A 15795-nucleotide genomic window follows, 5' to 3' on the forward strand; every position below is an offset into this window, starting at 1 on the left:
TGATAAATCTTCAAAATATTAAATTTTATAGTCCTTTTATAAATTTAATAATTTAATAAAACTAGATATTGTTTACAATTTCATAAAGTAGTAGTCACTTCTTCCAAGGCAGGGCGCTTGCAACGCCGGTTTAGCATTGAGTGTTCCACCCCTTATTTGTTGGTCAAAGTAGAAACGTAAAATTAGGTGATCCATATGTTTTATTACCAGATTAGTAGATTTTGGTAATGAGTCCAAATCCTCCACGATAATATCCCCGCGTTCATTATTGGGGAAAAATACGCCCAAGGGAAATTTTAATTACCCTAGTAACTTATCGAGTTGGTTTGGGTTCATGGCCGCCGGAGTTTGATGGAGAGAAAATAATGCGACGGACCCGAGTCAGCCTAGAAATTGGGTATACTCAATTAGCCTTTTCGATTGCAAAAGCGTCACCAAGCGGCCATGGCGGAAAATACGCTTAGCAGCTGGATCAATGTCGGGTTAAAGTCATCTATGTAACAGAGGCTTAACGACTCTTTAAACCTTACTGACAGCTAAAATAAATTACCGGTTTGATTACGTAGTTCACACATACGCCACCAACGAACATGGCGCTGTGTGTAACTTCCAGGCAAAATAATGAGCAATTATTGAATCGGAATGTAAAATGGAATAATATAAACACTTTCTTCGTTTCTGAAAGTACTTACTTTGAAGTAGTGTTGCTAATTTTCCGGAAAAATAAAATGCGGAAAATTTTCCGCAAATCGGAAAAATAAAAAATTGAAACATAAATTACTTTTTAAGGGTTTTTAATGTTTTTAACTTTTTATCGATATAAAATGTCTAATATCAGTAAACATACTACAAAACATTAATAGTGTTACATTGATAATCGGTTTAAACTAGTCTAGAGGTCGAGGGGCTGTACTAATGGGATTAAGCGTAATCTTTGAAGTACCTGCCTTTGGCAGTGGTAATATAAGCGTAATCTAGCGTAATCGGTGTACAGACTTTCTAAGAGTGGTTAGCCCCTCGCTAGAGGTTTAGTTTTACTTTCAAATTCGAAAAAATTAGTCGAAAAGGCCGCTTTATTTAAATTTGCAAACAATATATTAGACTAATCATGGAATAAAAACTTTTTATTTTTTGCAGAAAAATACGGAAAATATTCCGGAAAAAAGGACTCGGTCATTTCCGGAATATTTTCCGACTTACAACACTATTCTTTGAAGTTTCAGATCAAAAACGAGCTTTCACGGCTATTTAATGCCATCAAAGTAATCTGCCAACAAAGAGAGATACACTAATAGCTTGTCTTCAGTAGCCGAAGTGTAGCGTTTCGAATATGTAAACAAGGTTTATAAAGCCTTTAAAGTTTTCGAACGACCTAGCAGCTATACGAACATAGCGCCATCTATCGACTAAAAGCGATTTCCCTTGGTCCATAATTATACTTTCACTGGGACCCGGGCTTGCTTTCTTAAACCGGAATAAAATCCCCACTGGGATAATGCCAGTGAAAGTGTCGCTGCGCTGACATGGGCCTGTGATGGCGCCTTGGGTATTTATTATTCCCCTGAATCGAATTGCTTTTAACACTTCATCGTTATGTTTGGTTATGTAATTGAGGAAAATGGCTGAAACTATCTAATATTTCTAAATATTAAGGTATTCCCGCCTTCATTTACGCGATGTCGAATTCCTTTCATCGCCCTCCCCTCGACAGATGCCAATAGTAATTATACTATTAAAATAATAAAGAGTCAGGATACTTCATGACTAAAAGTTTTAAAATTTATTTACAATAAAATAAACACAGCGAGCTTTCGGACCTATTCAAGCTAAACTTTTACAACTGAGATATTCCTAAAAACCATTAAATTTTTTATCAATTTTTTAACCTTACTTTAAAACTACCCCAATTTTTAATTTCTAACGGACCTTTATCTTGATTCAATTTACCTCTATTTTTTATCAACACTGATTCTTTGAAATTTCGTTTGTGCCAATTTATTTCTCTTTTTAATATTTCCGAGTTTTCCCACATTATTTTATGATCATTATTTTTACTTAAATGATACGCTAGGCCATTTTCTAATTCTATTTTTTTAACTTTATCTATATGTTCGTCTAATCCTTTTTTAAATCGTCTCTTCGTTTGTCCAACATAATTCTGATTACAAGTACACGGCACTTTATAAATTATTCCAGTTTCTTTTTTCTTTTTCTGTCTTTGGCTTATTTTTTAATAAAATTGTTCCTAAACTCCCGAAATTATTTTATGCAAGCTTATTTTATGCCTAGAAAGTTGACGACTCGTTTCAAGTCCAATTTGTAGCTTCCAAAAATAACTACTACAAACAATTTTAATCTCCACCTGGAAAATTGTGGTCTCGATCTTTTAAATTTGGGAAATTGAACTCTCGATCTTTTAAATTTGGGAAATTGAACTCTCGATCTTTTAAATTTGGGAAATTGAACTCTCGATCTTTTAAATTTGGGAAATTGAACTCTCGATCTTTTAAATTTGGGAAATTGAACTCTCGATCTTTTAAATTTGGGAAATTGAACTCTCGATCTTTTAAATTTGGGAAATTTAAGTCTAGATCTATAGTGGGTGAATTCATAAAACGTTGAACGCTAAAATATTGCGTCCGAACTCAATGCAAATCGCGATACATTTAAATGTACAAACGCCGCTGGGCGCAGAAAGTAAAAAATATTCTTCGTGCGACGTAGACCATCTACAAGTCTGAAATACTGTAGGTAAAAACGCCAGTTTAGAATTTTATTTACAAAAAGTAAGTTGCCGCTTGTAGTAAAACTTCTAATAAAGCTATACATGTATAACGTGTATTTATAGAAATAGCACTATATCCGCCTCAATTTTTTATAGCCATTTTTTCCGTAAATTTTACCATCTACCAATAAAATAAAGTATAAAAATATATTCACTTTATAAATTAAAGTATATTTAGCGAAGTTAGCGTATATGCTAAGCCTAACAAATATGTAAGCACCTGAAACTGACAGGGTTGGCAAAAAACCGGCTTTTTTAAATTTAAAAATCCAGTATAGTTAAAATCGGGTGTAACCGGTGGTTTAAACCGGTTAAAACTATAAATAAAAAAATGCTCAAATTGCTTATAGGAGCGAATCTTTTGTCTTGAATTCGCGTCGCGCGCAATATTTTCCCTTGGACGCAAAAACCGATGAGCGTTCAACGTTTACTTCCCCCTCTCTAAAATGAAAAGTGTACGTCGCAGGCAGTTTCCAACGGACTACAATTTCCTGCCAAACCGCGTATGTATACACCTCGAAGGGCCACCGAACCATTGGAGATATTAAACCCGAATTTCAGGTAGCTTATCCCCTTCCGTACCTCGTGATAGAAGGTTTGACCCAAGATAAGAAATATCTCGTATCCTTGATTCGAAATAACTGCCTCGCGCGTATATTCAATAGCGTTTACCCACTTCTGGCGGAACTCGGGAATGATTAGCTCCATATACTAATTGCCATGGTAACCAACTATAGATAAGACTACGGCCAACTTGGATGACGCCCTGTTCGCGCAACACAGCGTCATCAAAGTAGGCCCTGATTGGACAATACTGCGACCGATGGAGGTCGATTTTTCGGAGGTCACGTTCCGGAAGTGGGTAAACGCTACAAAACCGTCCGTCAGAAAGCTTTCAGAATTCGAATCTTGGATACGGAATTCTATCTTTGGTACGACAAATCGTAATTTGCCATTGCCCCACCCTTTTTCGAAGGAAACTAGTGAAATTGGAATGAATCTGTGGTCTGTTACAGGGTTGCCAGTTCCTGAAACTCAAATTATCGTATGACAGCCAAAAAATTATCGATCTCGGAAAAAATTATCGTATGCCTAAAAACTGGCGGTAGATTTAATTTGTGTGTGAAATAATAGTGACGTTAAACTTGTTAAATCAAAATTTTTAATAACACTTAAAATTAGACTGATTGAAAATCTCAGTTTTAACTGGGTTTCAGGCAATTAAAAAAATTATCGTACATTATCGTACGCGTGAGCTGAATTATGCGTACTATATTTTAGTCCCAGAACAGGCGAATAAAACGTTTTAGGGTAAAAAGAGTACACTTTTAGTCCAAGAACAGTCGAATAAAACGTTTTAGGGTAAAAAGAGTACACTTTTAGTCCAAGAACAGTCGAATAAAACGTTTTAGGTTAAAAAGGGTACACTTTTAGTCCAAGAACAGGCGAATAAAACGTTTTAGGGTAAAAAGAGTACACTTTAAGTCCAAGAACAGGCGAATAAAACGTTTTAGGGTAAAAAGAGTACACTTTTAGTCCAAGAACAGTCGAAAAAAACGTTTTAGGTTAAAAAGAGTACACTTTTAGTCCAAGAACAGTCGAAAAAAACGTTTTAGGTTGAAAAGAGTACACTTTTAGTGCAAGAACAGGCGAAAAGAAACCACCTCATAGTTTCTGTGGTCCTTTAACATTTACCACTGGCGTTAGAAAGACCAGGACCGGATTAAGCAGAGTATCGGCCAGGGCAATATCTCAGTGAACGCTCCCAAATGAGCTCAGAACACAAGGGTATGGTGCAAAACATCCCGTTTATGTCCCGAGTCAAACCGCTGCTAGTTTCAGGCTTTGTTTTATAGATTTAAAAATATATTTTGTATTTAGTGATTTGATACGGATATAACAAGATAATTTCGGCGGCCCGGTTTGGATGGCCCCCTTTGTCCCCCTGAAACCGGCCCTGAAGAAGACTAACGCTGTAAAATGTCGGAATTAAATGCTAGGGCCGTTTAATTATGAAAATAATTTAATATTTTTTTTACTTTTATAACTTAGAAAATATATAAATATTTTCAGTAAATTTTTATTTAAAATTATGACCATCTTTACTAAATGTAATTAACTTTAATATCGCTCCGGTGCAATAATGGTAAAAGAGGAGAAAGCGAGTCTGACTTAAGGGTGCCATCCGAACGCTGTCGTAATCAAACCTCCTAAAGTCGAATAACCCTGGTTATATTTTCTTCCTGAAATAACGTGATCAGAATTTTAGAGAGATGAACACTTTTCCCGCGAGGGATATCTTATATACTTCTGATACTTTCGTTGGAAACGTAGAATAAATTCACCGTATTCCCCACATTCGGGTCACACGGGTGAAATGTGAGAGGAAAGTTCAATCCATACACGAGAACGACATCGTGGACAATGTTCCTTTCAAACTCGAAAAACAAGAGAGTTGAAAATAGGACCTCGGCTTCCGCGGTTGAGACAGACGTGCGAGATACAGAACTAGCTGTTTCCAAAAAGAAACCCCAGGATAGCCAAATAAATAACATTTCCGACTGTTGTTGGACAAAGGGCGCTGGCAATGGCACTCTGGGGTGACTTTGACCTTTAGGGTTATCCCTTTCTCTCTCTCGAAATCACTGAGTCGTGGTATTACACTAGTAGATCTCTCGTCTCGGTTCCATTTTCTCTTTTTATCTGATTTCCTGCCCGTTCCTGTTTTTCTCTTTCTCGGTGCGATTCGTGGTTGCAAAAAGAAAAGAATGCCGAGAGGACAACGTGGCCGTCTACCTCACTTGTATCGATTACCGTAAGTATTAAGCCTCCCTTTAACTGTCGGGGCCTTAAACGCGACGCTACTTTGTTCGCTTTGCGTTAAAGCTGCGACGACGGAGAGCGGCGACGTGAAAAGTCTCCGTTGAGCTTAGTTTCCACTATAGCGCGAGTATGTTACTTTACGCGCGTAAAAATATATTTTTACGTCCCAAAAATTAGTTAGTGGAAACTAAGCATTAGGCCTAAAGCTTAGTTTACACTAGCGCGAGTCCTAGTGTATTTTACTTTACGCGCGTAAAAGTTTTACGTCCCAAAGACGAGTTAGTGGAAACTAAGCATTAGGCCTACAGCTTAGTTTCCACTAGCGCGACTCCTCGTGTATTTTGCTTTACGCGCGTAAAAATATATTTTTACGTCCCAAAAATTAGTTAGTGGAAACTAAGCATTAGGCCTAAAGCTTAGTTTACACTAGCGCGAGTCCTAGTGTATTTTACTTTACGCGCGTAAAAGTTTTACGTCCCAAAGACGAGTTAGTGGAAACTAAGCATTAGGCCTACAGCTTAGTTTCCACTAGCGCGACTCCTCGTGTATTTTGCTTTACGCGCGTAAAAATATATTTTTACGTCCCAAAAATGAGTTAGTGGAAACTAAGCATTAGACCTAAAGCTTAGTTTACACTAGCGCGAGAGTTGTGTATTTTACTTAACGCGCGTAAAGTTTTTCCGTCCCAAAGACGAGTTAGTGGAAACTAAGCTTTAGGCCTAAATCTTAATTTCCACTAGCGCGAGTCCTCGTGTATTTTGCTTTACGCGCGTAAAAATATTTTTTACGTCCCAAAGACGAGTTAGTGGAAACTAAGCATTAGGCCTTAAGCTTAGTATCCATTAGAGCGACTCCTCGAGTCCTCGTGTATTTTGCTTTACGCGCGTAAAAATATATTTTTACGTCCCAAAAATGAGTTAGTGTAAACTACGCATTAGGCCTAAAGCTTAGTTTCCACTAGCGCGAGTCCACGTGTATTTTACTGTATGCGCGTAAAAACGTTACGTCCCAAAGACGAGTTAGGGGAAACTAAGCCTTAGGTCTAATTCTTAGTTTCCACTATTTTTCTTTACTAATAATTTTTTTGGCGTCGACGCTCTCCTTGGTGGCATTTTTCCCTTAGTTAAAACTAGCTTTAAAACATTGCGTTGCAAACGCTTTCCGCGCCACCAACGCTATTTGAAATGAAGTTTGGGTCTTATTTACCTTAACGGATAATTTTCCCATGCGAAATGAATTTTAAAAGCCGTTATTAATAAAAATGTTTTTCACAGACACCGCATGGCCACACCGAAATGCCGATATACTTAAAAAGAAATCAATTTTTAATAGAAACTCGTGAGCTCTACGTAACTAGCGCCAATCACCCCTAACAACCTTTAAACCTATTGACCAAAATGTACAATTTGTTGATCCACCATAAATCTTTAAAAATATTTCGATTTGCACGAAAGCTTATTTATTAAAAAATAGTTTCGAAGTAAATAATAATTACTAAATGGTTCATAAAAACTTGCGGATATCTATAAGATTAGGCTTTGGGCTTATGGCTAAGCCTTTGTTAAACGAATTTTTTCCCATTCCTTTCTCGAAAATACTGATCGGGGAGTTGCCGCGTTCGTTAGCGGATTTTCCGCAAACCTAAATTCTCCCGCTGGCGCCGTCCGCGCAGTGAAAACTAGGCCTTGGCTTTGTAAGAGACGAGGGAAGCGCAATCTTTATCTCCGGGCGTCGTGGCCTTCGCTGTTGAATATCGAACTGAGCTGCCGGAAAAGCCGATCCGAGGGCCGCGATGCCAATTAAAGATAAAATGGGGTTTTAGCCGAATAGCGAAACTGCAGTGTACCCCGAAAACTTATTCCCTTCGGCGGCCCGGATAAAACAGGCATTAGCGACAATTGGGAAAGCGCTGATAAGATGGAGAATTTTGTTTCGTGATATATTATCGGCGCGATTAAAGGTTTACACTTGACGACGAACGAATCAATTTTTAACTCGCTTATGTTGGATCAACCAACCAAAAAAACCTTCCTACTATAAATTTCCTTTAACAGGACTAGGTCTACTATTATATCGGTGCCGCTACTTCTAATGTTTTACTGCTGATGGAATTAAACAACCTGTAAGGGCAAAACTAAAAATCTACGTTAGGCCTAATGCTTGGTTTTCACTAGCGCACGTTTCTTAATTACAAAAGATTTACGAGCTTAGTGAAAAGTAAGGCTTAGCCTTCCTAACTAGTGGAAAATAAGACTTAGCTTTCCTAACTAGTGGAAAATAAGACTTAGTTTTCCTAACTAGTGGAAAATAAGACTTAGCCTTGCTAACTAGTGGAAAATAAGACTTAGCCTTGCTAACTAGTGGAAACTAAGGCTTAGCTTTTCTAACTAGTGGAAACTACGGCTTAGCTTTGCTAACTAGTGGAAACTAAGCTTAAAGGGACTTTCAAGGTAGAGCTGTGGGGGGGTTCGAAGTCCATTCCAAATACGTCATTCGGTCGCCGTTTATAGTACCGTTTTTTGAATCGACTTCCGACTCCTCACACCTCCCTTGAAATTCCCTAAAACACACTTACACACATTACTTTTTAGGGCGACGCTCGCCGTCACGTCGTTTTTGCCTTCGTGTAAGCCAACCGTAACACACGCAACAAGTCAAAAGGGAGTATAAAGTGTCTTGATTGGGATAGTGAATGAATATAAAATTACGATAGGAATTTTACACAACGCGTTGGCTCATAGAATCTTCTTTGCGTTAATCATCTCGGCCACTAAGATCGGAGGAACGTCCGCAAAAAAGGCAGTACCAACATTGCAGAATAAAGCGCTAGGAATAGAGGGTAGCTCCTACAGACTTTTCATACTAAAAGTCAAATCAGCACTGCTCCTATCCGCAAAAACGTGAAATATGAAGAGGAATTTTTGTTTCAGAACGAACTTGACTACGCCAGCTAACCCACTTATAGCGTGAGCTTGGGGGAAACTATTCTACTATACGCCTATATGAAAAGGTGGGTGAAAATGTCGGCCCACCCTGCCATATTTGAATTTATATGAAAACGAATTTTCTGTCTCGCATAGGCTTGTGTTTCCGGTTTAAAATCGTCTGCGTTTCAGACGACGGGTAACAAAATAGCGTTTCTTATTCGCTTTTCATATAAATTGAAATTTTGCTGGCTGGGTCGGCATTCTTACCCACCTTTTAATATAGGCCAGGGTTCGAAAAAAAACCCAACCCAGTGGGTTTTTCGTGGGTTTTTTTATTCGGGTGGGTTTTTTATTTTAGTATACTATTTTCATATTTGTATTACATGATATGTCAAAAAAAAACCGTAATCAAGATAAATTAGAAATGTCTTACGTCGAGCCCATAGAAATAATAATTCTCCTTGGTTCCGCTTCTATCGCGGGAGCTAGGTGACGTCATTCTCTCTGGTGACATTAAATTCTTGGCAGAACCACTCTTTGAGCTCTGATTGGCTGAGATCTGGCTATCGTCTGCCACGGTGTTTGGTCCATTTGCCAGTTACACGGCAGCATTCTAGTTACCTATGAGATTTCTATGGTCGAGCCCTGCTAAAAAAGATTGTAGGGACTAGATATCGTCTGCTAGGTAGACTGCTTCACTTTTTTGTGTCAGAAAAAGCTGAAAAGCTTGTAAAAGTGTACAGATACTGCAAAAGCAACAAAGCTGAACCAAAGGACTGGTAGAAATCAAAAGTCATAAGTCTCAAGTCTCAACTATTATGATAACAAGCCGGTTAACTTTGTAAATTACAATATATATATATATATATATATATATATATATATATATATATATATATATATATATTAAAGTGGTCATTTCACCTTGAAAAAATGCCTTTTCATTAAAATAAGACATTTCTGGGGTGGGCGGGTCCAAAAAAACCCATTGGGTTTTTTGGGTCGGGTTTTTTTGTTTTCGAACCCTGATATAGGCGCATTAATTAGGGAAGAACATGTCATGTAGGTGCGATATAGGATTTTTATTTTAAGTTTTTAAAAGATAAAATATTCGCGCTAATGGCTTTAAAAGTCGCTCGATGACTTAGGCCTAAGGTTGTGCCTTGTGTGATTATTATTATTATTATTATTATATAATATAAGGTGAGCTTACGATAGGAGGATCAAAGGAGCTGTTATGTTTATATATATATAAACATAACACCACTGGTTATCTTGTTGGAACACAACAGGAGCTGAAACCTGAAATTGCACATCCTTACTATAGTCCGCGCCCACTGTTCCTCAGTTTTAACCCTAGTCATATCATCAAAAATGCCCTAAATAAGTTGTTAGACACAAAATGTGAAGGATCGGAAGCCATTTCTGGGAAATATGTCATTCACCTTTACGATGTGCAGAAAAACTAAAACATTAAAGCTGTGAATAGTTTAACTAGAAAGTGCGTCGACCCCAGCAATTATGAAAAAATTAAAGTCAAGAGAGCGACTGTCATCTTTTCACCAGAAGTCATTGTCGCTCTAAAATATTTATAAAGTTACAGTTTCAGTCATCCGAACAGTGGCGTAGATTCACATTCTTCGACCCCCCCTTGAAGAATTTCTGGTTACGCCACTGCATCCGAAAGTAAGTTCGTTCAAAACAGCTAAACCTACCATTAAATATACGGAAACCATTCAGAAATACTATGGTATGAAATTTAGAAATCCTAATAAAAATCATTTGTTCAGCCTCTATGACAAACGACTTCTTTGGCTGGAAACATCTTTTCTCGAATACCTAGAAGAGATCAGGTGCATTGAGCAGCAAGAAATGCTAACCAACGAAACGTACCAAGCAGTTACGTTCACAACTCAGTCCACTGTAGCTTGCATAAAGTACTTACTGAATCATGGGTTTGAGTTAGTGTTGACTCGTAAACTCAGCAGCGATCCAGTGGATATGTTTTTTAGCTGTTTACGACAAATTTCAGGAGCCAACGATATGTTAGACGCCAGTGCAGTGGTTTTCTCCATCGAGAACATCTTAAAAATCAGTCCCATCATCAAACTTAATAGCTTACCGAGTTTAAAATTAGCGAGTATAACGTACATGGCCGGATATATTCTCAGGGAATCGGAGAAGAGGGATATTTTTAGCTTTTGTATTGCGAACATTTCACAGCGCTGTAGTAGTTTCCCTCTTCCAGACTTAATCAAGCATTTAGACAGGGAAACCTCCGATATCCCAGCCGCCATTCACCTTGCTAGTCTCGACAATTGTAACTTTCGTAGAACATGCCTTCCGTACGTTAAAGGGAGTAGTACCCTACTTGTTTGGAAGGATGCGAAATTGCTTCTCTCTAGAACGAGAGTAGAAACACCCAATTCTTCTGTTAGAGGAAGCGTGCCCGCCCGGAAGAGGTTTTCTCACTTGGAACCTTTATCGTTTCATATTTAGTGTTTATTTTCTTAAATGCACCCTTAATTAACATATAAACAACAATATCCGAGCTATAAATTAATTATTTTCATTATAGTTTGGTTATTTATTCATATATAATTTCTTAATAATGAGGTACGTGGTTTTAGATTCACGAATGTCATGAGAAATTAAACAGCTAGAGTAAAAACACGAGAACCACCAATGGTCTAGAGAGTGAGTAGTAAAAACGCTTAGTTTTCTCGCCCCCCTTCTTGGTCTCTTTACTTGTTCGCGTTTTTACTATGAGAAATTAAAGCATCACGAAAGCGGGGATACTTTTTTCTGGAAAAGTTATGCTCCCCTTAAGCACTCACAGGGAACGTACTGGGAAAATGAGTCTCACGTGTTACCCAAATTGGAGGTCTCTAATGTTTAAGCTCACTGCGACGAAAATCATGCCTAGATAACTGGCAAGTTAATCGGCAAAAAATTGATTCCAACTGTATTACACAACATTACTCGCACTCTCTCAGCAATATTTGAAAAAGTTTAAGAACTTTCGACGAAAGCACAACATGTAACCGTAGTCATAGACTACGGTTACATGGGGCTCTGAACGTCGACGTTCCGAAAAGGGGAGCGGTTACATGATCGTCGTTTCAAAAAATTCTACGGATTTTTCCCTCTAAAACAGGGTATTTTGGCGTAAAAAATATGCTTTACTTGCGTTTTATTAAAATATAATTTTAGGTAAGTTTCTATTACTATTCAATTATAAAATGATACATTTTTAAATATAAATATATCAAGTATTTCATATAATAATATATAAAATGACGTCTTTCATACGTTGATTAATTTATTATATATATATTAATTAAAAATTATGTTCATTATATTTTCAGTATAATTTAAAAAGTTTCATAATTATAAATTGCAATTTGTACAGTTAGTAAATTGTTTCGAAATATTTAAAATTATTTATAAATTAATAGGAAATAAAATTAAGTATATAAATTAATAGGAAATAAAATTAAGTATATAAAATAATAGGAAATAAAATTAAGTATATAAAATAATAGGAAATAAAATTAAATATATAAAATAATATTTATATAATTTATATATAAATATAAAAATAAATATAAATAGTAAATAATATAAAAAAACTCAAATTAAAACTAATTTATTTCGGAACAGTCGGATATGCGGTAGGAAAATCCCTACTGGCCAAGGAAACGTCGTCGTAAAGAGGTTACATGCAGCGCCGAACGTCGACGTAAGGCGTTAAGTCGACCGTTCGAGGTAGTTTTCGTTAAGTCGACGTATCTCCCCGAACGTCGACGTTCGCGCGGTTACATGCGAAAAATAAACGTCGATGTTCCCTTACGTCGACGTTCAGAGCCCCATGTAACCGTAGTCTATGATTCTTTTATTGTAAGTTTATAACAGGATATTGCGTAATAAACGTTTCTAGCCTAAACTTACGGCAACACACGACTTTTGTTTCCTATTTTAAAACTATAAATATATTAATATTTAAATTAACTTTACCTTAGTTTTAATCAAACAATTTCAAAACATTATTTAGGTAACTAAATTTTTTAAATTTCACTGCTGTTTTTATTTTGAATTCGATGGAGGAAATCTGTGTGGATGCAGTGCCACTTTCTCCCCAGTGGGAAAAGTCTTGTTCACGAAAAACAGTGACTAGGTCAGCCGCTATGTAGTTCTAATGACTGGCCAAACTGGCTACATTAATCCATCTGGTGGTGAAAAACTGAAACTGATCCACAAATCCCCCAATGCATGCTACCGGAAACTGCTTCGTAGATGGCCAGAGGTAGTATACACTCTTTTTCGCGGTCTTTTCGACCCCTCTTTTTGGCCGCCCGCTAGTCAGCCATTACCTGGGACCACCGGTGGGGTGTCTAGGCTCGGGTCTTTGGTCCCAGGATATGGAGAATGGGGGTTAAGGGGGTTACCTCAACATGAACGCGCCCAGCAAAACTCCCAAAAAAAGAGTGTATAGGTGGTAGGGGTGAGGGGATTGGAAGGATTTGCTCTTTTTCTCCGCCAGGTAGCGTAGCTTATATTATTTTTTTTCTCCCGCGCCTGTCTAGTACTGAATACATGTACCCTTATGCTCTATTCAAACTTAGGGGGGGCCTTGGTAGTCTTATGGTAGCATATAAGTAGACTCTAGATTTATGTTATGTTATACTTGGCCCAGTTACTCAAAAACTATGTTACCTAGAAATGTAAAATTTTGTGGATGTGCACTATCGTGGAAGGTCGTTGTTATTTCTAAAATTCGTGACATTTTCTCGGTTTTTGATTTTTTTAAAGCTAGGTGTTAGACGAAAACTGTCAATGAGCAGGTTGTAGAGCATACTCTACAACCTTGAATATAATTTATTTGGTCGGAGTAGGTCAATTTATCACTGAGATATTAGGTCATGATAAATAACAAGTTGGTAGCAGGTGGCCAAAGCCTTTTCACAACTAATTTGAAAGAAACCTTTCTAAATTGTAATGTTCGTATGACTGCTACAAATGAACGTTTTTTAAACTAAATGTTTTATTTTGAGAAATAAAAATATTTTCCGAAAGTGTTACAAAATTTACAAATGTACCATAGTCATACTAAATGAGGTTCAATAATTCCACGATCCGGTGCTATACACGTTCGTGCGCGATACAGCATACTTTGAAATGAACCGCGGACCGTAGCTGGAGTTACGAGTCGAAACGCTGTACAATTATCTGGCGCAAGTCTCCTTCGCTAGTGAGTGGCGTCTTATAAACTTCGTCCTTAACGAATCGCCCCCTGAAACACGAACGGCGGCTCCTGCGTTTTGGCGCGAGACAAAGTCGAAGCTTCCCTTCGAACGTGTACTCCCCGTTTGCTAATCAATCGTCAATATCTTTTGTTTCATTCGAAGAATGCGGCAAAGCTCCGAAGACACCGAAATCGTGGCGGATCGTAGGAGGACACGAATCGGTCCCGGGCAGCTGGCCCTGGCTGGTGGCCCTTCACGGGGGCCCGGACGAAGTGTTCTTCTGCGGGGGCGTCCTCATCTCGTCTTCGTGGGTCCTCACGGCCGCCCATTGCGTCGGAAAGTAAGATCTTCGTCTACCAGTGTCCATTAATAAATCCATCAGTCTATAATATTATTCCGTAAGTTTCTCACTTTGGGGAATATTTTACTGAGAGCTAGTAACGGAATGACGTCATCGCAAGAAGAAAATCTCCCCCTAGCGAGGCGCTGTCAAAGGCTACGTGTGACGCGTTAGCAAGTGGACGCGAAACTGCGACGAAGCCCGTAATGCAGTCTGTCTCGTGAATAGCTCTCAGTACAACTTTTGCATGTGAAGGATAGGAAGTGTCACACTTATGTAACAATGTTATACACTTATGATAAAACTAATCCCTTCCCTGGTTAACAAAGTGAAACTCCAAAAAGTTACGTTCCACAAATATAATTCCTTTTTCGACCCCCCTCGCACTCTTAACGAAGAGTAATATTTAGTAAGCAATCAACCTTCAAAATTACGTCACGAATACTCAAACCCCATTGGCTAAAGCGGTTTTCCCTCCAGTTCTTCGGTTTCCCCTTTCCGTAAAATCTCGCTGAAGTTAACGGTAATAGTGAGTGTAAGGAGCTGTTGACTCGTGTGGCATGAAGGGCTTTCCACCACCACCCTCCTACAAAATTTCACCTGGCCACCTGTATTAACGGCTTTAAAAGTCGCTAGATGACTTAGGCTTAGATGATAATTGTAATTAATCGTAAAATTATTAAAATTTCTTTCAAAATTGTTGATTTTATAAAATGTCTTTACGCTTGCCCAACTTGTTGAAATGCTGCCCTGGAATAGTTCAGCCAATGGCTAAGAATGAGTTCATAAACTCTTTAGTGGGAGAGAAAACGGATCCACAGCTAAAGCGGGGAGGCAACATTTCAACAAGATGGCCAAGGTTATTTTATAAAAGGAACTAAATGAAAAAGTAAGTGTTAAATGGGAAGTCTCTCTTAATATAAATAATTACTTGCGTTGGCCCAAATTATCCCCCCCCCCCCACCCCCAATTCAAATCATAGCGACGCCACTGCAAAATATTTCCACTCGTAACCGCTTTGGCCTTGGCCAAATTTAATTTAAGTCAAAATATATCTCTTACGAAAGAAGTATTCCTTTAGCTATACACTGACATTGCTATTTGCTTGAGACTTAAAGGCTGGTTCACACGGCCAGTGTTTTCCAGATTTTCTTGTTTTACCACCTTTTCCCGTTGTTCTAGCAGACGGGAAAACGACTGTACACACGGACAAAATTTAACCGATATTTCCGCCGTCAGCGCTGCCGGTAAACCACGGTAATCGAGAAAACCGAGAAATAAATGTTGAAATAACTCTACTTAATTTTCCTGGTTTTTGAAGCGCTTTGAGTTCGACTAATCAGCGAGCGTTTCGCTGTCACGTGATATAAGGAGCAATTATAAAAGTCTTCAAAAGTAGGCTTAAGAATTTTGGCGTCTACCACGTGACGGCATAACGCTCGCTGACTGGTCGAGCCCAACGCCCCTCAAAAAATGTTATCCGTTTTCTCGTTCCCCGGCAGCGCTATCTGTGCTAAAATCCGGCAAATTTGGTCGATGTGTACAGTCGTGTTCCTGCGCGCCATAACCACGGGAAAAGGCGGTAAATCTAGAAAATATAGAAAACCAGGAAAACACTGCCCGTGTGAACCAGGCTTTATTTTTCCTGGCAAAATGCTAAATTATTTATATTTA

At 38.1% G+C, this 15795-nt stretch overlaps 1 protein-coding gene across 2 annotated transcripts in view; it reads left to right on the plus strand.

Annotated features, from left to right (window-relative positions):
* The window catches only part of LOC149939632 (transmembrane protease serine 2-like), a 208163-nt gene that overhangs the window by 158099 nt on the left and 34269 nt on the right, over nucleotides 1–15795 (plus strand). For both annotated transcript variants that reach the window (XM_090177954.1, XM_090177955.1), the window contains exons 12-13: nucleotides 5548–5600; nucleotides 13944–14121. In XM_090177954.1, coding sequence (XP_090034080.1) covers nucleotides 5548–5600; nucleotides 13944–14121 — 231 coding nt within the window. The remainder of the gene's footprint in view (nucleotides 1–5547; nucleotides 5601–13943; nucleotides 14122–15795) is intronic.

The sequence above is a fragment of the Leiobunum rupestre genome, chromosome 6 (assembly GCF_980474605.1).
Source record: "Leiobunum rupestre chromosome 6, qqLeiRupe1.1.hap1, whole genome shotgun sequence".
NCBI classification, from domain to species: Eukaryota; Metazoa; Arthropoda; class Arachnida; order Opiliones; family Sclerosomatidae; genus Leiobunum; species Leiobunum rupestre.